Source organism: Terrapene carolina, unplaced genomic scaffold (genome assembly GCF_002925995.2).
Source record: "Terrapene carolina triunguis isolate 2854851 unplaced genomic scaffold, T_m_triunguis-2.0 Scaffold68, whole genome shotgun sequence".
NCBI classification, from domain to species: Eukaryota; Metazoa; Chordata; order Testudines; family Emydidae; genus Terrapene; species Terrapene triunguis.
This window is the reverse complement of record NW_020664419.1, coordinates 19485373-19511018: the sequence shown is the minus strand read 5'-3', so window position 1 is coordinate 19511018 and position 25646 is coordinate 19485373. Positions and strand designations below refer to the sequence as shown.

The following is a 25646-nucleotide window of genomic DNA, read 5'->3' as shown; positions in this document are numbered from 1 at the left end:
AAGACAACTCCCACTTGTTCATGCTCTCTGTATGTGTGTATATATATCTCCTCAATATGTTTCACTCTATATGCATCCGAAGAAGTGGGCTGTAGCCCACGAAAGCTTATGCTCTAATAAATTTGTTAGTCTCTAAGGTGCCACAAGTACTCCTGTTCTTTTTATGAAAAAGATGTTTACATATATCTGTACATGTTGTTTAACAGGCATTTATGGTACTTATTTCAGTAGTATGAGTGCCTCAAACATTTATGAATTTAGCCAAACAACAGCCCTTGGGCCTAGCTGAAATTTGGGGTTCATCTCTGGTGCAAAGCAGTTAAGGAGTAATATAGCTATTGGTCCAAGCCTGGTTAGCAACTACCAACATTTGGTGGCAGTACCATAGGCACTGGAACTAGGGGTGCAGGGGGGGTGCTGCAGCACCTACCAGGTTTTACACGGGGCTCCGCTCCTGGCCCTGCATGCTGGGTCCTGGCCCCATGCCCGGAGGTCCTGGCCATCGGCCCCACGCCTCCGCTTCTGGCCCTGCACGCGGCTGCTGGTCCCGTGCCTGAGGGTCCTGGTCACTGGCCCCACGCCTCCACTTCTGGTCCCCCACATGGCCGCCAGCCCCACACCTCCTTTTCTGGCCCCCCATGTGGCCACCAGCCCCGCGCCTCCGCTTCTGGTCAGTCCCGGGTTTACAATGGTGCCAGTGGTGCCATGGAGCCGGGCCCATGCTCAGAAGGGGCCCCCGCCTACTCCGCTTGCACTGCTCCCTGAGACCCCACCAGTCTGCTGGCTCCCCCCATCCCACCCATCACTTGCTCCTCTCTGCCCCCTGGCCCCACCCGCTGGCCCCACCCACTGGCTCCCCTCTGCCCCCTGGCCAGACCCCAGTGCACCTCCGGCTCCGGGCAGTCTCTGCTTCCCACCACCTGTGGGGCCCCGCCTGTCTCCCCGGAGCTGAGCCGCCTGGGACTGGTGCAGAAGCCTGGCCAGTCTCAGCCAGGTGTGTGTGGGGGAAAAGTGTGGAGGGCTTGGCTAGGCCCCACCAGGCAAGTGGGTCCTGAGGGAGCCCAGCCGGGGCAGGTCCTGGCCTGGCTGATCGCACCACTCCCAAGGGGCCGGAGCGATTCCCGACCCTGGGACCAGCTCTGGCTGCACTGCCGGCTCAGCCCAGCAGACACAGTCGCCTCCCAGCAGGGCCGGTGAGTTCAGCTGGGAGGCAGGGCGTGGGGGAGGGAGTCTCTGGGGAGTCTGGGGGGGAGCTGAGATGTGAAGGGGCAGGGAAGATCTCTGTGTGTTGGGGCACAAGGGAGTGGGGATTATGTGTGGGGTGCTGGGCAGTTATGGTGGGGCTGTGGGCAGGGGTGGTGTTGTGCAGGATGCTGTGCATTTGTGGCAGGGTCTGGGGAGGGCGCTGGGCGTAGTGGGTCCAGGGGTCTCTGGCCATAGGGAGTCGGGGGTGTTTGTGTTGGGCGAGGGGGGCTGTGTGGCAGGTCATGGGCCCACGCCCGAGGGAAGGAGCATGCTGGCAGCACAGGGGATTGATTGAGTGTGCATCTGGCATCTGCCGGTTTGTAAATAGTGCCCTCGCACTGGGCTGGGCAGAGCGGGGCCGCCCTTGCCATGCCGTTCCCCATTGCCCCTGGCTGGCCCCTCACTCTGGGGACCTCCCCCTCCTCCGTGCCATGCTCCATTGCTTCCATGGGGGCCCACAAATATGTTTGGAGCTGGGCCCACAGAAGGTTAATCTGGCCCTGCTTCTGGTCCCCCATTGCAGCCGCCCGCCCCGCACCTCCGTTGGCCCTGTATGTGGCTGCCAGCCCCACCCCCAGCTGTGACCACAGAATTGGCCCCCTTATCCCTGTCCGGGTCCCCCCTTCCCAGAGACACGGCCCTGCTCCCGGCCCCAGCTCTGGGGGAAGGGGGGCAGACTGGGGGTAAGGGATCTGGCTCTCAGCACCACCGCTATTAAAAATGTTCCAGCGCCACTGGGCAATACAGCTGAGCTGTTTGTAGGATTTGTACTCACAGCACTGTCTGGATTCAGAGGGAGTTTCTCACTGTTAAGGGATGACATAGGAATTGTACTGGAAAAGAAGAGGCCTCTCCTGGCATCCCTGTCTCTATGACTGCAAACACTATTGTCTTCCAGTTTTTGTAACCGGTAAGATGAGATACCCAAAAGAACACAAGCTAGTAGAGCTCGTGACTCTGACTCAATTGGAGGTTGTGTTGGAGGATTGGCTGCATGTAACAGATCGGGTGGGAGAAATCTGTGAACTGCAAGTGTGCACAGCCAACTGTCAGTATCACCAGTTCAACTGGAAAACAATATCAACGCCCGATGATGTGCTGCCAACTCTCATAATACCTGGTGTTTTTCTTACAGCTTCAGCTGCTGGAATCAAAAGATGGCATGTAGATCTCAGCTTTCATTCAAATAAAAAAGTACATTTCTAGCCCCTCTGGTTGCATAGAAAAGTTTGAAAATATGAAGTCAGTGTACCCTAAAGCCTCTCTTCCAACCCTAATCATCTATGATTCTATAACTCTATGAAGCCAACAGGAAAAGAAAAGGAACCCTTTAAAAAAAAGTTTCATGATTTTGTGGAGGGAGGGCCTGAGGTTGGCACTATTGCAACAGCATTGTCAGTCTTACAAAAAGGGATGGCAGGAGAGGCCTGAGCCCAGGGACAAGGGGGACCCAGGAACAGGCCCAGGTGCATGTCTCAGTGTGTGGGAGAACAGGGATTGGACACACAGGGCGCATACTCAAACCTCACCTACACAGAATACTACATCTGAACCAGCTACACCTCACATACCAAACTTCATGGGTGTCTTCACAACAACAGCGGCCTTGCTGTCCATGTGGTCCGAGACAATCATCATCTCCTTCAGCGCCTCGTCGTACTTCACCTGTAGGCGATCCAGATCCACACCCTGGGGGAGGCTGCTGTCCACCCCGCTGACAGTGACCAGCGCTCTGTCCGCGTCCGGGTAGCGGAGCGGGTCCAGGGGGCGCACGGTAACGTGGCAGGGCAGCCGCACCTTCAGCTGGCCGAACGGGCTGACAATCAGCGTCCACTCCTTGAGGGGCTTATTGCCCCTCTTCCTGCCCTCCTCGGGGCCCGCCGGGCTCGTCACGAACAGGGCAGAGCGTGACCAGCTGCCGGCACTCGTCCCTCGCCAGGGGCCGCCGCTGCTCAACAGCCCCCGCCGGACCCCTGCCACCCTCACTCCCAGGTGCCACCAGCCCGGGCAGGGGGCCCGCATATTGCCCAGCTTTGATCCCGGCGCCTGCTGTAGCGCCCTCCTCCGCGCGGGGCGCGGCTTGTGGGAACCGGGCACCGCGGGCGAGGGTGGGGTCTGCCCCCCACCGGGCACTACAGGGACGGGTTATGGGGCCCGCCCTGCCCGAGGGCTGGGGCGCACAGCTCATAGGAGGGGACCCCCCTGCAGCTCCCTCACATAACTCGCAGCGGGGGGAGGGGGTGGCGAACGGGGAACAAGTCACTTGCCAGAGTCTAGGCTGGCAACTTGGTGGGTGCCGCCGCCAGGCGCTCCCCACCCCCACGAGCCCAGGTGGCTGCTGGGAGTTGTAGTTCTGAGCCACAGCAACTTCATAGAGAAAGGCCGCAGGATGAACTACAAATCCCAGCGGGCGACATCCTGACCCCTCAGCGGCCCCTTAGTCCTCTGGCCAGGAGCCACGGGGGAGGGTGGGGGTCTTTCCTGTTCTGCTCCTATTGGACAGGGGGGGAGACGTTGCCACCAATCAGAAGTGAGGGGGAAAGAGGGTAGTGAGGCGGTGCGGCGGATGGGGGGGGGGAGTTGGCTGTGTCTCCATGACAACCCGAGACGCTCTGGGGCTGGTAAACATGCGGCTCGAGGCTGCCAGGCAGCTGCTAAGGGGACCTGGAGGGAACAAAACGCCCCGGAGGAGGAACCTGACTGGGTAGGAAACACCAGGTAAGAGGAGCCCCGGGTGGCACAGACGCCTCAGTGCAGCGGCTGTGGCTGGTCCCTTGAGGGGGAGAGACGCTGGCTTAAAAGAAGAGGGGGCTGGGGTGCTAAAGGGTGGGGGAGCCGTGAGGTATTTGGGGGAGGGGATCGCACTCTGCAGGGTGTGGGGCACACGTGGAGGGGTCCACTCTGCAGGGGGGAAGCACACCCTGGCAGTGTGGTGAGAGGCATGGGGTGGGCACCCTGGGTAGCTCGGTGAGGGGAGAGCCTGCTCCAGGCACCAGCGAAGGACGCAGGTGCCTGGGGCGGTCAATAGAAAGGGGCGGCACTCCGTCCGTTGTTGGGGCGGCACATCCAGCGGCAGGTCCTTCAGTCCCTCGCTTCCTCCTCGGCGGCTCTTCAGCAGCAGCTCAATCAGATTTATCTTTCTTTTTTTTTTTCCTCTTTGCCACTTGGGGCGGCAAAAAAGCTGGAGGCGGCCCTGGGTGAGGGGCATGGGGAGGGCACGAATTTCCTGAGGTGGGGCACCATGGGTGGTGTTACACGCCAAGGTGTTGGCGGTGATGTAACGCTGACAGACCCCGGTTGTTGGTGGCGGGCTCGAACCTGGAACTTAAATCATAAGCCTCTACTGCATGAGCTAAAAGCTAAGTGGCTGGTAGCAGACTCATTTTAATTTCTTTCTCTAAGTGGTCTTGGTGCCACTAGATGGGACAGAACACCACACCCAGAAGGTGTGCAGGTTACATACTTCCGCTAGCTGAGGAAGCGCATCCCAAGCTTCAGAGACTTCCCAGTTAGAATCCGGATGAGCCCCCGCATGTAACGCGGACAGATCCCCGGTTGTCGGCGGGTGGGATTGAACCTGGTGCCTCCGGGGCTTAAAGCATGAGCCTCTACTGCATGAGCTAAAAGCCAACTGGCTGATAGCTAACGCTGTAGAGCAGACTCATTTTATCTCTCTAAGTGGTCTCGGTGCCACTAGATGGGACAGAACACCACACTCAGAAGGTGTGTGGGTTACAGTGACACCTAGTGGTCAGAGCAGGAGTCTGTCCTAATGGCCATAGCGGAATCAGAGGGCAGAGCTGGAGTTGCATTGGGGAGACGAGCCCTCAGGCAGCCAGGAGCAGAGGCACATTTGACTTCTATTTTGGGGGAGTAAGGGGCTTAATACTATTAATAATAGGTATAGGTGTAACTTCTGGATTTACCAGTTGTTAGTGATACTTAAATTCCTAGGTGATCCCTCGAGGTCGAGGATGATCTCTTTCACAGGTTTTATTTTTCATGGGTTCTTTGGTGACTGAGGAGTCTGATCCTTGAGCCACAGGCTCGTTAGCAGACATTGCAGGTGGTGTTAGAAGACAGGGTTGGGCCACGATTGCTGCATAACAGTTGTCTTTCCTTTCTTTTCTGGCATTTTTCTGCGACCAGGGCAAGGCAGTTTTCCTCAAAAGTGGACATTCCCTCTCTGACAAGTCTTTGCCAATTATCCCTATCCTGGGCTGCTGTCTCCCAGTGTGTGGTGTTGATGCCACATTTCTTTATGTTTATCTTGAGGGTGTCTTTAAAGCATTTCTTTTGGCCTCCCCATTTCCTTTCTCCTTTGGTGAGTTGGGCGTACAGCAGTTGTTTTGGTAAGCGTACATCAGGCACACGCACACAGTGCCTGCTCCACCTCAGCTGGTGTTGGATAATCAGGGCCTCAACACTGAAGATGTTGGCCTCTGTGAGGACACTGACATTAGCGCAATGATCTTCCCACTTTACGTTGAGTATCTTCCGAAGAAAGTGCTGGTGCTGGCGTTCCAGGTTTTTCAGGAGTTTTCTGTAGGTCACCCAAGTCTCATAGCCATAGAGGAGAGTTGGGATTACCACCACTTTATAAACAAAGTCTAGTGTTCTAATGTTGTGATTGTTGAACACCCGGTGAGACAGTCTGCCAAAGGCTACCATTAAGGCAAATTAGGCGGTTGCCTGGGGCGCCAAGATTTGGGGGCGCCAAAAAGCGGTGCCCCCAATTTTTTTTTACCGTGTTCCTGGGCTGGGCTGCCGGCGGCGCACTGACACGTGCGGCTCTGACTCCCTCTCCCAGCGCAGCGGCCGCTCCATGCAATTATTGTCATTGCCGGCGGGGGCAGCGTGCTCGGGGAGGGGACGTAGCAGAGGTGAGCTGGGGTGGGGAGCCCTGCGGCAGCTCCCCCCCCCCGCCCTGAGGCACACATACACCCCCCGCGGCAGCTCCCCAGCCCCTTGGCTCAGGGAGCTGTGCGGCAGCTCCCCACCCCAACTCACCTCTGCTACGCCCCCTCCCTGAGCGCACAGTCACCACTCCACTTCTCCCGCCTCCCAAGCTTGCGGCGCCAATCAGCTGTTTGGCGCCGCAAGCCTGGGAGGGGAGGAGAATTAGAGCAGGGGCGGCATGCTCGGGGAGGAGGCGGAGCAGAGGTGAGCTGGGGTGGGGGGGGAGCTGCCGCGGAGGGGCACCTCAGGGCAGGGCGGGGGCTGCCGTGGGGGGGGGGTGCCTCAGGGCGGGGAGCTGCCGCAGGGCTGCGGGGGCCGCAAGGTGGAAGTTTCGCCTAGGGCGCGAAACTTCCTTGCACCGGCCCTGGGCACAGCGAATTCTGTGCTAAATCTTGACTTCTATGTCTGCCCTTTTTGAGAGATGGCTGCCAAGATAGGCAAAGTCAATCCAACGTTGGATGCCAATGCCCTGTGGGGTAGACGATCTTAGGTTAATGTTTTCATAGCTGCTAAGAAAATGGAGAAAAGGGTGGGTGCCAGTACACAACCTTGTTTTACGCCAGTTTGGATGACAAAGGGCTCAGAGGTAGAGCCACTGCACAGGATGGTGGCAGTCATCTGGGCATGGAGGAGGCTTACAATGGTGATACATTTGTTTGGGCAGCCAAACTTTGACATGATTTTCCACAGAGCCTCATGGTTGGCAGAGTCAAAGGCTTTGGTTAGATTGATAAAGGCCATATACAGCTTCTGGTGTTGTTCACCTTTTTCCTGGATCTGCATCGCTGCGAAAATCGTGTTGGTTGTGCCTCGTGATGGTCTGAAGCTGCACTGGGACTCTGGAAGTACTTCCTCTGCAAGAGGGAGCAGGCGATTCAGTAAGATTCTAGCAAGAATCTTCCCAGCGATGGAGAGGAGGGCAATGCCTCCATAGTTGCCGCAGTCAGCCCTGTCTCCTTTTTTGAAAATGGTGATGTTAGCATTACGTAATTCAGCAGGGATTTCTTCAGTGCGCCAGATTTTGAGGAGCAGCAAGTGAAGCTTGTTAGTCAGTGTTTCTCCCCCCCACTTTCAGTATTTCAGCTGGTATGCCATCAGGACCTGGTGCTTTATTGTTCATTTATTTAATTGCTTTGCAGACCTCCTCAGGTGTTGGGGGGTTGGCAAGAGTTTCCCAGATTGGGTGCTGAGGGATGGAGTCAATGGTGTCGTCAGTCACTGTCGAGTCTTGATTTAGAAACTTTTGGTAGTGTTCCTTCCAGCACTCTTTGATGGATTCGTTATCTTTAAGACGAGTACTACCATCTTCGGATCTCAGAGGCATGAGGCCACATGAGCTTGGTCTGTATAGGGTCTTTGTCTCACAAAAAAAGCTCCGCATATCATGTCTGTCAGCGAATGTTTGGATTTCTTTTGCTTTGTCCTCCCACCATTTGTTTTTGATTTCTCAGATCCTTTTTTGAGCTTCAGCTTTGAGCTGATGGAAAAAGCTCTGCTTCTGACTGGATAGTGGTTGGTTTTGCCAGTCGCAGAAAGCTTTTCTTTTCTGGTCCAAAAGGGTTGTAATCTCAGTAGTGTTGTTGTCAAACCAGTCCTGATGATGGCAGGTAGCAAGGCCAATGGATTCCTTGCAAACCTCATGGATGGTCTGTTTTAGGGCTTCCCAGTCTTCTTTGACACTTACGTTGTCATTTCCAGGTGTGCATATGGCCAGTTTTTCACTGAGAAGTGTTTGGAAGTTCTCTTGGTATACTGAGGATTGAAGTCTTTGGATGTTGTATTGCCGTCTGTGTGATTTGGTTGCTTTCTATGTTTCGGTGCAATCCTGATGTACATGACTTACTATGCTAAACAGAACCGAGCCCTTTCATGTAACTATGAATCCTGTCTCCCTGGTTTTAGAGCTACATAAACATGCAATGCACACATCAAACAAATCCATCGCTAAAGCCTGTCACCTTTGCCCATCTGCCTAAGCACATTCCACTTCCGTTTAACCTTCCCCGTTCACTCTGTCAGTCACCTGGGCTTGACACAGTCAGTGCTGCACACTGCACAGGTGCTTGGGAAACAGCTCAGATCTTATGTTCATTTGCTACAATGTTACCGGTGCTGATTAGAATGCACCCCTATGTCTAGATACCTGTGTTTCTGGGACAAGTCTCATATTTTATAGGCTAGTAAAATTGAAATGGCCCCAGGCTGGAGCTCTGCTGTGAGGGTCAGGAGCTGTTCTCTTACCCTCCCCTTAGGTAGCCCACGTGGGGAAATGAACCTGGACGCACAGAGTACCTGGCATCGCTACTCACCAACCGAACATTCCTTCGCACCCCTCCTAGAGGGTTGAGGGGGGTTTAATTAAACCGGTGCAAGATTGTGTGTTGACAAGGAACTAGTCTCTAGAAGAAACTTATTCAGATGGACCATTTCCATCAAGAAGGCGTGCATGGTACACATACACGCTATAACTAAGGCTGCGAGTCTGTCACAGAGGTCACAGAAGTCACGGATTCCATGACTTTCTGGGACCTCCATGACTTGCGCAGCTGCAGTGGTGGAAGCAGTGGAGCAGTGGCAGTGGGGTCCCAGACCACCCACTGGCCTGGAGGAGCAGTGGCGGCGACCTGGAGGAGCAGTGGCGGTGGGGTCCCGGGCCGCCTCCCGGCCCAGAGTGGTAGCTGCTGGGCCACGGGCTGTCCCCTGCCCAGAGCAGCAGTGGCAGCAGCGGGCCCCTGGCTGCCCCTCCCGCACAGGAGCAGCAGTGGCGGCAGGGCCTCGGGCCACTCCCCACCCCCAGGAGCAGCAGCGTCCGCTAGAGCACACCCCTCCCCACCCTCCCCCAAGCACCTAAAATTTAGTTATGGGTATTCTTAGTAAAAGTCATGGACAGGTTACTGGCCATGACTTTTTGGTTATTGCCAGTGACCTGTCCGTGACTTTTACTAAAAATACCAGTGATTAAATCGTAGCCTTAGCTATAACACCTATTACGAGGGCATTAGCTATGATCCCAGTTGTGAACCTCTATGTGAGCCACAGAGGCACTGACTCCGTAGGTGCTCTGGGGCTCTAGCACCCACGGTAAAAAAATAGTGGGTGTTCAGCACCCACTGGCAGCCCCGCAGATCAGTCCCTCCCTCTCCCCCCAGCCCTTCTGCCCATGGGCCTTGCCAATCAGTTCCCCCCCTCACCCAGTGCCTCCTGCCCATCACAATCAGCTGTTCAGTGGCATGCAGGATGCGCTGGGGGAAAGGGGGGAAGAGCGCGGTCAGGAAGCGGCAGGGGGAGGGGCGAGAAGGGGAGGAGTTGGGAAGAGGCAAGCTCGGGGCAAGGGATGGAGTGGGGGTGGGGCCTGGGGTGGAGCAGGGAGTCGAGCACCCCCCGGGAGGTTGGCACCTCTGCTTACTCATACTGGTGAGTAGTTAGTTACTTGCATGAGTAGTCCCATTTAAGTCCATTGGATTGCTTGTGTGGTAACTGCTTATCATTATGAGTAAATGGTTCCACCGTCTGGCTCTGTGTTCTCAATTTATGCAAATATAAGTTAACTTGGATGCATAATTGTTAAACAAGCTTAAGTTAATAAAAGAGGACATCTCTTTAGTGTGCTACTTCAGTACTAAAAATGTACAATGTGGTATTACTCTGGCAAAGAATCTGTGTTCCTACTACTATGAGACAACAAGTGCAGAGAAGAGCAATTGTAGTGCTTTCTGTATCTTTCATGTGTAAAGTTGAAAAGCTGAACCTGAGGAGTCTTTGAACGCTAAGACTGGATGATTGGCAGTTACTAATAATTCAATAAAATGTGTTTCTCAACATACATCTTTCTGTAATTCAGTTTCTAAATTTGAAGAATGAAAGTTTAAAGGGACTGTCAATTCTATTTAATTTGGCAATTCTTCTATGAAGAGAGAGTGTATAAATATGGTACCTTCTTAAGCAGCAGATCTGCTCCATCTGCATATACAGGGTCTTATCTTATTTGAGTATCTGCAATAAGATTATACTGTTTTTCACTCCTGTTAGTCCTGCAAAAATTAACACAGCTAGGCAGGGCCGGCGCAACCCATTAGGTGACCTAGGCGGTTGCCTAGGGCGCTACAATTTGGGGGGCAGCGACCGCGGCGGTATTTCGGTGGTGGGACCTTCTGCCGCCTCTGTGGGGGGTGGCATTTCGGGGCGGGACCTTCCGCCGCCTAGGGCGGCAGAAAAGCTGGCGGCGCTCCTGCAGCTAGGAGAGAAAGAGCTTGATTCTATTCTGATTTATCCACAGAACCCTTTACTAAAGGGGTCTTATGGTTAAGGCACTGGACTTGGACTCAGGATCTGGGTTCAGTTCTTGACTGCTACAGACCTTTCGATGTGGCCTTGGGTAAGTCACTTATGACTCAATACTGCAAACTGCTCCATTGGCTGGACCTCTGTGTGACTTCATTGGAGATCAAAAGTGTGTCTGTCTTGCAGTTCTCAGTGCAAGATCAAGGCGTTGGCCTCTTTGGGTAAGTCTACACTGCAACTGGGAGCAAACCTCCCTGCTTGGGTAGACAGACTGACGCTAGCAGGGCTTGAGCTATTGCTAGTGGTGCTCCAACTATCAGGCTAACAATTGCAGTATGGACATTGCAGCCTGGACTGGAGCTAGACTTGAGAGCTCAAGTCTCCATGTCCATAGTGCTATTTTTAGCACGATAGCTTGAGCTCAGCTAGTACAAGGCTCTCTACCCAGGCTGGGAGGCAAAACTGCATCTGCAGTGCACATCTGTATTCTGAAAACATTCCAAAACTGTAGAACCATTGTGTAAGTTTGTAACTTGTTCCAAGTTTCATTTCTATTTGAATTAGACATTTCACTTTTTAGATATTGGAATACAATGTAACTTCTCTGCTTTGCATTGTGACCCTAAAGTCTAGTATCTCCCAAGGTACTTTTTAATTCCAGTATTTGGGAGGCAATTGATGTATTAATTATAAATTTATATTAGGTCCATGGAGAATGGCATATGTCTATTACAGTACAAACTGCTTCTATTTTAAAAACAACATAGCTTTGTTAGTTCTTCCCCCCTGAATAGTTTAGACCAGCAGTTCTCAACCAGGGGCCCGAGGCCCCGTGGGAGGCTGCAAGCAGGTTTCAGGGGGTCCACCAAGCAGGGTTGGCATTAGACTCACTGGGGTCCAGGGCAGAAAGCTGAAGCCCCGAGCCCTGTCACCCAGGGCTGAAGCTGAAGCCTGAGCAACTTAGCTTCACAGGCATGGAGCCCCAGGGAACTGCCCTGCTTGCTACCCCCTAACACTGGCCCTGGCTTTTATATGTAGAAAAACAGTTGTTGTGGAGTTTTTATAGCCTATTCAGGGGGCCTCAGAAAGAAAAAGGTTGAGAACCCCTGGTTTAGATAGTGTAACTGCAACCTACAGTGTGAATGCCATATATCAACACACACTCCCACACACATGGATTCTTCATCTCTGTTTAGAATTTCTTCCATGTAGCCTTTGTTTCTTTTTCTTAAAATCTTTCAGCATGGCTTAGAGACCTGAACAAAACAGCAGCAACATTGAGATAATAAACATTTAGCAATTTTAACATTTTGTTGATGAAAATTATTTTATTTATCAATATGTGTATATGTTTATGCACAATATTTCCTGGATTCAGTCTTGGCATCTGTGCTGTTTACATTGGTCTCACAATGTTTTGACTCCTCCAGGAGGCAATCAAATTGTTTTTTTCCATTAGCAAATATAGTTGCTTAAATCTATCGGTAAAAGTCAAAACATCCTTGAAGGAATTCCAAACAGCACTAAAAGCAGGCTTAAATTTTACCATTCAAAGATTTCACTGCCCTAAGAGACCACTGTACCTTTCATTAGCCAAATGTAAATGATACAACACTTTTGTGTTTGTTTTTTTCCCCCGACAACGGTTCTCAAAAAAAGGGCAGGGGCTATTTTCTCAAGACTTGGCGCTCTGGTTTTTGAGTTGGAAGATACTGGAATTTTTATCTGAGAGATCTAAATTGTGCTATTTCAAATAGTGATTTGGAACCCACTCAGAAAGAAAATTATGTTTATCTATTTTACTTCAATTTAATCCTGACTTCTGTCATTTTATTGTAAACAATTTTAGGTTAGGAAAAAAACAATTCATTACATACTACATTGTAGGTTTGAGGGGATGGCAAGCTAGGCTAATTTGTGGGTGGGTTCCACCTAGCACAACTAATTTGGCCTGTGCTAGTACTCAGTGCTGCAACAGAATGTCAAGTTCTCTGCACAGCAGTTACTGCCATTGTGAAGCAGATGAAAATATAGTCTTACCTGAATTTACTTCTGTTGACAAAGCACAGAAAGATGTATAAGAGGACAGAGCACAAAGTGAACCTTTACAGAAGGCCACAATCTGTCCTTGAGAATGTTTGGAGCTATAAAAGACAAAATGGTGGTAAAACTACAGCAGCCTGGCAATCAGTGGGGCAACAGCTGAGATAATATGCTGTGTCACTGAGCGTGTGGAGAACAGCAGCTGCATCCTAAAGCCTCATTTTGTAGCTAGTTACAATCCAAAATATGAAATTATAGCTTATATATAAAGGTTGACTGTGTTACAAAAGATCACTTACATTGAATGCTAACTGTTCATTTCAAAATATGATGGTGTAAGCACCAAAGCAGTTCAGTTTCTGTGTGTCATGCTACAGCACCATGAGTGGCTAAAAAGTCCAGTACCCAAGTGACTCCTTGCCATAGATAATGCACATGTAAAGTGCAGGGCCAGAGGTTGAAGCCAAATTACTACTAGCTCTCGAGACCTGCTGCCTTTTCCTCTGTGCTCTCTTCTCTTTTTTTCCTCTCTCAACCACCTCTCTTCAACCTCTTTGACTCCCTGGTGCAGCACAGTCCTCCACTATAGCCTATTACTAGTAGCATCTTTCCAGATTGTGCTGTCAATGTTGAAAGTTTTCGAGTCCCTCTTGCATATGTCCTTGAACCTGAGCCTAGATCAGCCCAGTGGCTTTGGAGCAGCCACATGCTCTCTATATAGGAGATCCTTTACATAATGGCAAAAATTGACACTTGTGGGTGCTTTGCAAATGTGGTACAAATATGAGCCTTACTGTGTCATGTAATAATTTAAAATTGTAAATTAAAGTAAAATTGAGAGGCAGGGTAACCCTGTGGTTAAGGCACTAGACTCAGGTTCCATAGATCTGGGTTAATTTCTCAGTTTTGTCATAGATTTTCTATATAACCTTGGGTAAATTACTTAATCTCTCTGTGCCTCTATTCCCCATCTATAAAATGGAGGTACTTTCTGTGTCTGTCTTGTCTTTTAGGGGCAGACACTGTCTCATACTATCTGTTGTACAGAACCAAGCAGGATGATCTCTACAGTCTTGGTTGGGGCCTCTAGTTACCTAGAGTATTGTAGAGCTGGCTCCCACTAATGCAAGAAACTTGGTGACCTCCATTCGTAAAACAGAACATTTATAAAGATGGGATTTTGCCAAACACAAGAGGAGGAATGTAATACAGCCAAATTCTCAGATCTTTATTCACTCCTGACTTGGGCTAAATACCTTTTTATTTTATCACTATTTGTTAACTATTATTGAACTCTTCACAGTGTTTTAGGATAGAGTGTGTGTGACTGGCGTCCCAGGGGAGCCAACTGAAGTCACTCAATTAGGGTGAACTGCAAAAAATATGGCAGGCAATCCCCCAAGCTGGTGGATATTCCAATAGTTAGATTTACCAAGCCAGCACAAAACAGCTCCTATTACACCTCAATGATTACTCAGAAGCCAACAACACAGTTCCCTTAAAGTAACCCAACCTCAGGCCTCCACCTAGACACCCAAGTCAAATATGATGAGGATTAATGAAAATCTTACTCATCATATAAAAAAGGTTCTACCAATCCCAAAGGATCAGACACATTACCCCCTAGGTTAATGAATATTCTAGAACTTACCCAAATACATGCTTACAGCCAATTCTTATTAACTAAACTAACATTTATTAAAAAAGAAAAGAGAATATAGGTTAAAAGATAATATACATACAGACATGAGTTCAATTCTTGAGGTTCCGATTCATAGCAAAGATGGTGAGCTTTGTAGATGCAAAGAGATCTTTCAGAAATAGTTTCTAGGTTATAGTCCAGTGTTTGTATTCAGGGTGGTCCAGTCAGAACTAGGTCTCAGTCCTTATGTCTTAGGCTTCCCCTGCATGAAATCTCAAGCAGATCTGAAATAAAAGGGATCAGGATCCAAGGGTCTTTTATGCAGTTTTCTAGCATCCATTTGACCATACAATCCTGGGTAAACAATAGGCTTTTGATGTAACCTTCTGTTTCCTAAACCTCACCAGTAATTAACTACATGGATTAACATAAAATAATTTTAAAGTTTGCGATAAACTGCTTAATGGATAAGAGACACATAGACAATGACATTATTGCAGCCAAAATTCATCTAAATGTTAATATTCCCTTTTGATCTCTTAATCAATAGCTGTAGTGACAGGAACTGTCTGTTTACATGGCTAGCATATATAAGTAAACACACACAATTAGTATCACTTCTAACAACATAGGCTAGAACTTTTAAATGAAAACCTTTCTAGCATCAAATGGCCCTAATTACCATTCACATACCTGTCTAACATGACTTTAAAGGTTGGCTCTGGGTTATTTAGCCTGCCAGCTGTTTAACCCTTTCTGGCCATGTGTTACACTTTGTATAAGATTCATTGCAATTATATAATAGTGGTAACAATAATGATTTGCATGGTTATATTTTAATTAGACAACATCACAGCATGTATGGAAGTTATAATAACCTTTTGATGTTATTACTTACAACGACCTCTGTCAAGGTTCCTTCCCCACTCTGAACTTTAGGGTACAGATGTGGGGGCCTGCATGAAAACTTCTAAGCTTAACTACCAGCTTAGATCTGGTCTGTAGCCCACGAAAGCTTATGCTCTAATAAATTTGTTAGTCTCTAAGGTGCCACAAGTACTCCTGTTCTTTTTGCGGATACAGACTAACACGGCTGCTACTCTGAAACCACTCCCAATGTGCTAATTCCCTTCCTTGGGTAGCATTGAGAGACTCTTCACCAATTCCCTGGTGAATACAGATCCAAACCCCTTGGATCTTAAAACAAGGAGAAATTAACCATCCCCCCTCCTTTCTCCCACCAACTCCTGGTGGATCAAGACCCAACCCCCTTGGATCTAAAAACAAGGAAAAATCAATCAGGTTCTTAAAAAGAAGGCTTTTAATTAAAGAAAAAGGTAAAAATCATCTCTGTAAAATCAGGATGGAAAATAACTTTACAGGGTAATCAGATTTAAAGAGCCCAGAGGAACCCCCTCTAGCCTTAGGTTCAAAGTTACAGCAAACAGAGGTAAACACCCTAGCAAAAAGTACATTTACAAGTTGAGAAAACAAAGATAAAACTAACACACCTTGCCTGGCTGTACTTACAAGTTTGAAATATGAGAGACTTGTTCAGAAAGATTTGGAGAGCATGGATTGATGTTTGGTCCCTCTTAGTCCCAAGAGCGAACTCCCCCCAAAACAAAGAGCACAAACAAAAGCCTTCCCCCCACCAAGATTTGAAAGTATCTTGTCCCCTTATTGGTCCTTTGGGTCAGGTGTCAGCCAGGTTACCTGAGCTTTTTAACCCTTTACAGGTAAAAGGATTTTGGAGTCTCTGGTCAGGAGGGATTTTATAGTATTGTACACAGGAGGGCTGTTACCCTTCCCTTTATAGTTATGACAACCTCCTTAAAAGCTACTTCTTCCAGAAATCTTTCCTACCGCCTTCTTTTCTTCAGTAATTTGCCAACTTTCTCCCTTTTCTCAGCAATTGTGCTGTTTTTATGTTTTGTAATTTGGGGCATGATCTTGCAAACACTTATGAACATGAATAACTAACTCACATGAGTAATACCATTAGACCAGATAATGCCCCCAAGATCCACCTATGTAGGGTCCCCTTTCTGTGCAGATGTCTCCTTCCAATGTAAGAGGATTGGGAAGGTCAGGAGTAGAGATGGGCAATTTCATGCTGGATGGGAGGAGAGGGGAACACACATCTTATCCCTCGACTAGCCCTAAGAAAGTTCAGATAAAAGGTAATCTTGGCTGTAGGAGCCTATCCATAGTAGAGATTCCTCCCATTAGAGGTATCTTTGGGTAGCCATAACTAGGGAGAGCCCTTGGTTTAACAACTACTTTGGAGATACACTACTAAACAGGAGTGCCACCAGAAATAAAGGGACAGTGTAAAGGCACACTGTCTTTGTGGGGCCAGGCGGTAGGGTTGCCAACTTTCTACTCACACAAAACCAAACACCCTTGCCCTGCCCCTCCTCTGAGGTCCCACCCATGTCCCACCCCTTCACCAAGGCCCCGCCCCCACTCACTCCATCCCACCCCCTCACCTGTTACTTGCTCTCCCCACCCTCACTCACTCATTTTCACTGGGCTGGCTCAGGGGGCTGGGGTGCAGGAGGGGGTGAGGACTCTGGTGGGGGGTGCAGGCTCTGGGGTGGGGCCAGAAATGAGAGTTTTGAGGTGCAGGAGGGGGCACCAGGCTGGGGGGTTCAGCTGAGGGGTTTGGAGTATGGGAGGAGGCTCCGGGCTGAGGCAGGGAGTTGGGGGGTGGGGATGGGGGGGAGTGAGGGCTCTGATGTGGGGCTGGGGCTGATGGATTTTGGGTGCAAGAGGGTGCTCTAGGCTGGGACCAAGGAGTTCGGAGGGCGGGAGGGGGCTCTGCGCTGGTGCAGGGGGTGTAAGGGCTCTGGATGGGGGTGCGAGGGCTCTGGATAGCAGTGCAGACTCTGGGGCCGGGGATGAGGGGTTTGAGATGCAGGAGGGTGCTCCGGGCTGGGACTGAAGGGTTCAGAGGGTGGGAGGGGGATCAGGGCTGGGACAGAGGGTTGGGTCGCGGCGGGGTGGGGAGTGAGGGCTCTGGCTGGGGGTGTGGGCTCTGGGGTGGAGAACCTGTTTTCTGTCACAGGCCATTAACACCCAGAAACCAGGGCTTTGGGGTGGAGCCTGGAGCTGGAGCAGGGAGCAGCTCCGGAGCAGTGGAGCTGCAGGTTTTTGTCTGGAGCTGAAGCGGAGCCGGAGCGCAGCTCCAAAGCCCTGCCAGAAACCCACCTAGGGGGGCGCAGAGGCTCGGGGCTTCCCCCCACAGTGAGTTGAGCAGGCCCAGTGACTCCAGCCCTGCGAGGAGGCGCCGAGACTCAGGGCTTCCCCCCCACAACAGGGCGAGCTGGCGCTCATGGCTCCTGACCTGCAGGGGGCGCCACTGGCCAGATGAAATTAACCATGGGGGCGCCACCAGATCCGGACCACGTGCCCTAGGTTCCCCAAACCCTGCTTACACGTAGGAGCCAGGAGGGACATACTGGCTGCTTCCCGGGAGCCCGTGGAGCAGAGGCTAGCAGGGAGCCTGTCAGCCGTGCTGCACAGCACCACCAACTGGACAGTCAATGGCCCGATCAGCACTGCTGACCGAAGCCGCCAGGATCCCTTTTCGACAGGTGTTCCCGTCGAAAACCGGACACCTGGTCACCCTAGGGCGGCCCTGGACTTTTGTGGTTCTGTAGGATTTGTTTGGTTTAGGGATGATCCTGCACCTCTCCAGCAGAAAAATGAGAGGGGAAACTTCAAGAAATCTTCCAATTTTTCCTCTTTCTTAACATTCTGCTAGAAGTTTTACTGAGGGAGAGGCCATGCCAGCACATTGAATTCAGTGGAACTGCTTGCACAAGCAAGTGGTTTTGAAACAAGTCCCTTAGGTTGTAAACTATTCAGAGAGGGAATGTGTTTAACTGTGGTAACATGATCACTGTAATTCAGTTTATGTATTTGGTGTTTTTTTTGCTGGTCCTTTAATTATCATGATTAATTGTTGCTATTTGAGGTGTTACTCACTACATAAGAATTCCTGTATGGACAAGATCATAGAATCATAGAATATTAGGGTTGGAAGAGGCCTCAGGAGGTCATCTAGTCCAATCCCCTGCTCAAAGCAGGACCCACACCAACTAAATCATGATCTGGGGCTGAGATAATGTAATGTTTTTAGTATTTATGTCCTGTTTGTAAATTTCATGACCCTGTGAGGGAAGATCTGTTTACAGGTCTGTCGCATCTTACGCGCATTTAACATGCGCAATTTCAACTTTACGCGGTCAGCAAAAGCAAAAAAAAAAAAAAAAAAGGAAAAAAAACAAAAATTTTAATACTATACCTGTAGTGCGGGCAGTTTCACCTGCCATTGAACTCAATGGGGTTTTGGCTATACGCGGTTTTCGCTTTACGCGCTAACCGCAGAATGGAACCCCCGGAGACCTGTATATTGACTTGAGGGCGATACTAAAGCTCCATGGATGTATATAATATTTTGAGCCCTAAACAGTAAGCTCTCTGGGGCAAGATTGCCTTCTTATATTGTGTTTGTATGGTACCTATAATGGGCCCCCATAGGAGCTACTTTAGTACAAAAAATAATCTGACTTTATTCTGCTGAATATATGTACATTACAGAAAAACAATTAAAATCTAACATGGAAAAAATATGAACAGGTCACAAAATAGTAAGATGTGATTATAAGATGTATTTAGAGAGAGACTCCTCCTTAACACATACTAATTCCTTCACTACAGAAAAATAAATATAATTAATTGAGTCTTGACAAAAATCTCAATGACAATTTTTTTCTCAGTTATCTGACTCACTGGAGTCAAACTCCTCCCAGTATTCACCATCAGCCAGATAGAGCGTACTTTGTGACTCAAACCAATAAAATCTCTTCCTACAGCTCAAGAGGAAACAAACTTCTGAAAAACTTCTTGAATTATAGCAATTTGAATCAAAGTGCTAGTCTATACTATAAAGACTTTGCTGGTATAACTACACCAGCAAAGCTGCACAGCATATACCAGTAAAAGGACCTAAACCATCTCCTCAGACAACAATCTATACCAGGGGTCAGCAACCTTTCAGAAGTGGTGTGCCGAGTCTTCATTTATTCACTCTAATTTAAGGTTTCGTGTGCCAGTAATACATTTTAATGTTTTTAGAAGGTCTCTTTCTCTAAGTTTATAATATATAGCTAAACTTTTGTTGAATGTAAAGTAAATAAGGTTTTTAAAATGTTTAAGAAGCTTCATTTAAAATTAAAATGCAGAGCCCCGCGGACTGGTGGCCAGGACCTGGGCAGTGTGAGTGCCACTGAAAATCAGCTCGCATGCCACCTTTGGCACATGTGCCATAGGTTGCCTACCCCTGATCTATACCATTAAAAGGACTCTTTGCCACTATACATTTTATTTACAAAGGTGGTTTTGCTTGCATAGCTGTATTGATTGGGGTGTGATTTTTGTCTCCCTCTTCACTCCTAGCCAACATAACTATTTTGGTAAAATTTGTAAATCTGGCCTACAAATGCCTCTCCTCCACCTAAATCACTTGGAGGTGAGGGCTCTCTGCACTTTATAGGATGATGCCAATAAAGAGGTGCAGGTATAGCTCTCAAAACGTTTGACTCTGACTGTGCTGTAGGGAGGATTGTCTTCTATCTTTCTATCTACAGAATTATAGTGTAACTAAACCATTAGACGGGTTTTATAGCATTTATACAATAGAGTGGGACACAGTCTCGTTACAGCTGTGTGGTTTTCTTTATTTGAACACAGGTCTCATTCCAACTCATATCTTTTTGTTTTCTTCATCTCTTGCATATAGGGTTGCCAACCCTCCAGGAATTAAAGATTAACCTTTAATGAAAGATTGTCATGTGATGAAACCTCCAGGAATAAACCCAACCAAAATTGGCAACCCTACTTGCATAGCGTGTGTGTTTCTAAAGATCTATAAATGCTGAATATTGGTATTTTTATTACTTCACAGAGTTTTGAAAAAATGAGTGATGCTGGTGAAGAAAGTTCCAGTTCCAGTGACTCAGAACCAGAAACAGAGAAAGCGGAGCCTATTTATGCCATAGCTCCATCAATTAATATCCAAGATGAGGGATCCATTGATGTAGCTGCAAGTCCTGCATTTCAGTACCTCGATGAGGTACTGTATACCTAGCTTTCTATAATACAAGTGTTAATAGTTAGTCTGAAATCCAGCAACTGTTGGTAGCAACTGAAAGTTGTTACCATTTTTTGCTGTTTGGCCTATATGAAATGAGTTGGTGATCTTCTCAGTTTCCTAATGGATAGGGAACCACATCACAAAAACAACCACAACAAGAAGATCTGGTGTTGGCAGTTTTGGCAGAGATGTCAAGGATTAATGGGAGATGGAGACAGATTTGCCCTCCATAATAAAGATGGTGTCTTACGGTCAGAGTTGTTTGGGCTGGAGAAAGCTTGCACTGCAGTTGCCCATGCTGAACTTCTTTTGTGAGTTAAGAGGATTTCATTCTCCAGCGCTGCAAATCTAGTACTTTTTACAATAATTATTTTTACTTTGGAGAAGAAGTTATTAAACTTGGAATAGTCTTCAATAAGGTGAAATAACCATACAATAAATCACAAAGCATTAACTTTACTTTTACAGATGATGCAGCTGACAGCCCCAGTGGTAGTCTGCCTTCTTTCTTCCCTAACCATTGGAGGACAGGGACCACAGAGCTGTCTGGCTATCTTACAAAATTAGAACATGCATAGGGGGCATATATCTTGCAGGATGGAATGCACACGCAATAGTATTTCTCTGTAGGTAGGGAGACCATGGACATGGTCTTGAGGAGTCTGTGAATGGTGCTGTTTTATTTTTATGCTATGTAATTATTTTTGCAGCTAAAATGATAATTTTCACAAAGGCTGCAGGGGCGAGAGGAAAGCTAGAGTTAAAAAGCATCACAGGCACTGTGAGCTGGTAGTGGTAGCAGAAGCCATTTGGAGCCAAGCAGCTTTGCAGGGCTGCCTGCATTAAAGGAACTGTTAGATATTTAATTAAAATGTTTAGAGTAATAACTTGAAAGTGCTTTCTGTTAATTTGGTAATAATCATATCCTGGATTAATAAACCCTTTGGTCTTCGATCTCAGCATTTATTTATGATAAATATAAATACAACATCTTCTGAGTTTAATGAGCCCAAGATAAAGTAGTTACTTTATAAACAGGAAGCACACTCAAAGCTATCATAAACTCAAGGTACCACAGTACATGACAATCTCCTAGATACTCAATTCAATTCAAAAGGGATCCCTTAATCCCCGGTATTTCTTTAAATTGACAGCCTGAAGTAACAGCTCCAGAATGAGCTTCACAAGTGCCTTCCCAGTACTATGAACCTGCCTAAAGCTCAATCACATAGATCCATATTGATGAAGATGAAACTAAAACTGTAACATAGCTAACTGACCTTTTGGGGGATGAGGTACAGAGCTGCTGGGAGAGGTAAATGCACTTGCAAATTAGAAATAGGACAGTAATTCCAAAAATTCTCAGTTATTTCAACTTGTGCTCAGATTTACATGGAGAATACAACTCATGATGAAAGGTAAAAAATTATGGATTTACCTATAACTGGTCCCTAATGATTCTACTTCTTTGAATGAAATGGTCAGAAAAAGCTTGGCAGGAAACAGAATTAGGAAATGAATCTCTTGATTTAGAATTTACTAAGGGCTCAGTCCAGCCCCTTCCCTATGGTAGAGGCCTGTAACGTTAAATATTAACGTAGATTCACAGTATAGACTTATGTGATAAAATTATAGGAAAGATTGTAAGGAAATTTCTGCATATTAGAATTGCTAGAAGTACAGAGAAGGGCAACAAAAATGATTAGGGTATGGAACAGCTTCCATAACAGGAGAGATTAAAAAGATTCCAACTGTTCAGGTTAGAAAAGAGATGACTAGGGTGGGGGGAGGGGATATGATAGAGGTCTATAAAATCATGAATGTTCTGAACAAAAGGAATAGGGAAGTGTTATTTACCCCTTCATATAACACACGAGGTCACCCAATGAAATTAATAGGCAGCAGGTTGAAAAAACAAACAAGAAGTACTTTTTCACACAATGTACAGTCAACCCATGGAACTCGTGCCAGGGGAATGTTGTGAAGGCCAGAACTATAACTAGGTTCAAAAAAGAGTTAGATAAGATCATGGAGGGTAGGTCCATCAATGGCTATTAGCCAAGATGGCCAAGGATGCAATCCCAAGCTCTGGGTGTCCCTAAGCCTCTGACTATCAAAAGCGGGGACTGGACAATATTATTAACCACTTATGCTAAACAATCTGTTCCACCTTGTATTTAGCTGTGACACACAGAGGATGTTTCCCAGACCTGAAGAAGAGCTCTGTGTAAGCTGGAAAGCTTGTTTTTTCTCACCAACAGAAGTTGGTCCAATAAAAGATATTACTTCACCCACCTTGTCTTGCTAATATCCTGGGACCAACACAGCTACAACAACACTGCATAAGAAGTTTGGCAAAGTTATAAGCAAGTGAAAACGGGGTCTTATGGGAAGTGCTGGACAACTTTAGTAGGTGGTGCACTTCTCATATTAAACTTGAATACAGAAAACGAGTGTATAAAGTGCATAAGGCATTTGTGAAAGAGCTTTTGCTGTGATTTTTTTTAAAAGGAGCTAATAGACTACTTTATTCTCAGTGTAATTTTCAACAATTACTATTTGTACTTTCTGTTTTGGTCAGGCTTTTCATTTCGTAGTCACATTTCTTTTCTTCCAATAACATGCATTTGGTTTTGTTCAATGAACTTATGGAGTACTCAGAGATAAAATGTATGACTTCAGTCACAAAGAGGTCTGTGCATAGATGCTCAATTCAATTTCTATGAGTAGCTTTCAAAGTTTTCCACTTGAACGGAAGCAGATTGTCTCTGGTTTACTGGTTAGTCATTTATGCCTATTTAGTAGCAAATACTGTATCAATAGAGACACCTTTCAGTATTTTAACATTTATTTTAGAATATATAGTCCTTTTGGCAGTGAACCTCCTGTTCAACTCAGTCTTGCTTTTCACATGTAAATAGCAGATTGCATGTTTGACTCTTGCTGCACAAAGTATCTCTTCTTATTATTTCGTAACACATTGTGACATTATGTAGCCTGCTTGCAATGGGTAAAAACATTAGAAAATGGTTCAAGGGATGAATAAAAGCCACTTAGTCCATCAAGATGTGTTCCTTTTCAGCAAGTTATTTGCTACCAAGATTACATCAAGTTGACTAAATAGTTCCACTGCTTTTTCCATTAGCAGTGTTGCGGGGAGGTGGGGAGGCAGGGGGCTGTTTCATGCATTTGAATCTGATGTATGCATGGAAATGAACATCCAAGTGGTGTTCTATTTTATTTTTTTACTGGTGTTGAGTTAAAATGACTGATTGATTGCTTTATGTTTCTACCATTTATTATTGAAATGTTTTTGTAGTTAATCTTCATATCCTGCGAACATTTCCTGAAATCCCATTTTCCTCCTGTGTAAACCAATAGAAATAAATCCCTGGAATCTACTCTCTATGGATTACTTTAATTGGAATCTCTTTTGTATATCATAGCTTATCACTTTAAGTTTTAATAGATATATTTATAGGGCAAAGATGTACCCCATGAAATAAACTCCTTTAATGTCATCTTGAATTTGCTTCATTCTAGACCACATTTGTAGAATTTGGCCCTAAAAATAAATAAAATTTACCATGCTTTGATTTAAAGTTACTTGTGTATTATCTATCTTTTTAGATGCATTAACAATTAAGCAAAATTAACATAATTCTTCCAACAATTGGTTGCAACAAAGAGTTTACTCCAAGTTTACAGTTACCCTCTGCTGTAATAAAAACTTACATACAAAGATACTAGCCTGAATCCATTATCTGACCTATCCTAAAAACAAAATGCTCATCATAACTAACCTGCCTAAGACAAAGGCTTGAATGAACAGACAGGTTTTGCACTGTGCCCTGAGGTTTATCTATATTCTTCATTCATTGCAGCTGATAGCTCAGTAGTTTGAGCATTGGCCTGCTTAACCCAGGATTGTGAGTTCAATCCTTGAGGGGGGCATTTAGGGATCTGGGGCAAAAATCTCTGAGGATTAGTCTTGCTTTGAGCTGGGGGTTGGACTAGATGACCTCCTGCAGTCCCTTCCAACCCTGATATTCTATGATTTTCTCATATCTTATACTATATATTTATATTTTTTGTTTTTTGTTTTAAAAAAAAGCATCTCAGAATTTATGCTTAAGGCCCTTGTTTACTCTGTGGCAGCAACCCCCAAATTCCACAAAGTTAATTTAGCCTGCTGTAAAATACTCTTCATTCCCACCCTGTCTCCCTGCACACTCACATGCACACACACAACAATGGTTCTGAATTGAATTTGTCACTGGTTATTTTCAAGGATTCCCTACACCTCACCTCATCGCTACCGCAATGCCTAATTGTTTTGGGGTTGTTGTCAGATTAAAATTTGTTTGTTGATTTTATTTATTTCTTTTTTATTTATGGACCATAAAAAGCACCATACGCAGGCTCTGAGTTCTCTGCAAGTTATTCAAAATTACAAACCAAGTACAATTCAGTCAGTTTACTCCATCTATCAAATGACATCTGATAATGACATATTGGCTCCATTCTTTTGTAAATCCTCCTACCTTTCTCCAAAGGCCAGGTGAAATAAATGGGCCCTGCAACATGCCCTGAAAGTCAGTAAATATTTTGGATCAGGCGTGGGAGGGCATTCCAGTGCTTGGTCCCTGCCAGCCCAGTTGCCTCCTCTCTCTTATATCAAAGGGGAGCTAGAATCAACAATCTGCTGATTATAACTGTGTCAGTCTATCCTGGAAAAAGAGACTGTCTCTTGGGTAGAGTAGTCCCAGACCATTTAGGTCTTCTTAGGTCAAAACCAAGATCTTAAAATTTATCTGGAAGCTCACAGGTATCCAGTCTAAGTCCTGGGAACAGATGTCAAGTGTTCTATCTATGAGACACCCGGCTTAAGAAATTGATAGCTGTCTTTTGCACCAGTTCTAGTTTGGGAATGGATGACGGTTGCAACATCTGAGTACAAAAGGTACAAAAGATAGCCTTCCGTCTAGGTGTGGATAATGTTTTCACCCCTCAGCTCACAGAGAGCCTAGTAAACTGCCTTCTTAATCCACTGCTGCTACTTGATCTTCAAATGTTATTTTTGATCTAGCTGTACTCTTCAGGTTCTACATTTGCATAGCTAATTGCAATTGAAAGTCCTTAATCTTAGGGTCAGATATAAGCTCCACCATCTTTTCTGGTTATTTCTTCCATCCTATCAATATTTTGTTTTGATTTAACTTTTACTTCAAATTGAAAATGAAATATAAGTTCATCTGAGAATCTCCAAAGTGATCTTAGACTTTGGTTTTCAGACAAAATATGAATAAATTA

The 25646-nt window shown here is 46.7% G+C and overlaps 2 protein-coding genes across 2 annotated transcripts in view; one reads left to right on the top strand and one right to left on the bottom strand.

Annotated features, from left to right (window-relative positions):
* The window catches only part of FAM185A (family with sequence similarity 185 member A), a 68533-nt gene extending 64982 nt beyond the window's left edge, over nt 1-3551 (bottom strand). Inside the window, exons 1-2 of the mRNA XM_029910827.1 lie at nt 2817-3551; nt 2021-2271 (exon numbers count right to left, since the gene is read on the bottom strand). Coding sequence (XP_029766687.1) covers nt 2021-2271; nt 2817-3267 — 702 coding nt within the window. The 5' untranslated portion in view covers nt 3268-3551. The remainder of the gene's footprint in view (nt 1-2020; nt 2272-2816) is intronic.
* A 370-nt stretch (nt 3552-3921) lies between these two features.
* CCDC146 (coiled-coil domain containing 146) overlaps nt 3922-25646 on the top strand; it is a 124331-nt gene continuing 102606 nt past the window's right edge. The window contains exons 1-2 of the mRNA XM_024196967.2: nt 3922-3963; nt 20145-20312. Of these exons, the coding sequence (XP_024052735.2) occupies nt 20157-20312 (156 nt within the window). The 5' untranslated portion in view covers nt 3922-3963; nt 20145-20156. The remainder of the gene's footprint in view (nt 3964-20144; nt 20313-25646) is intronic.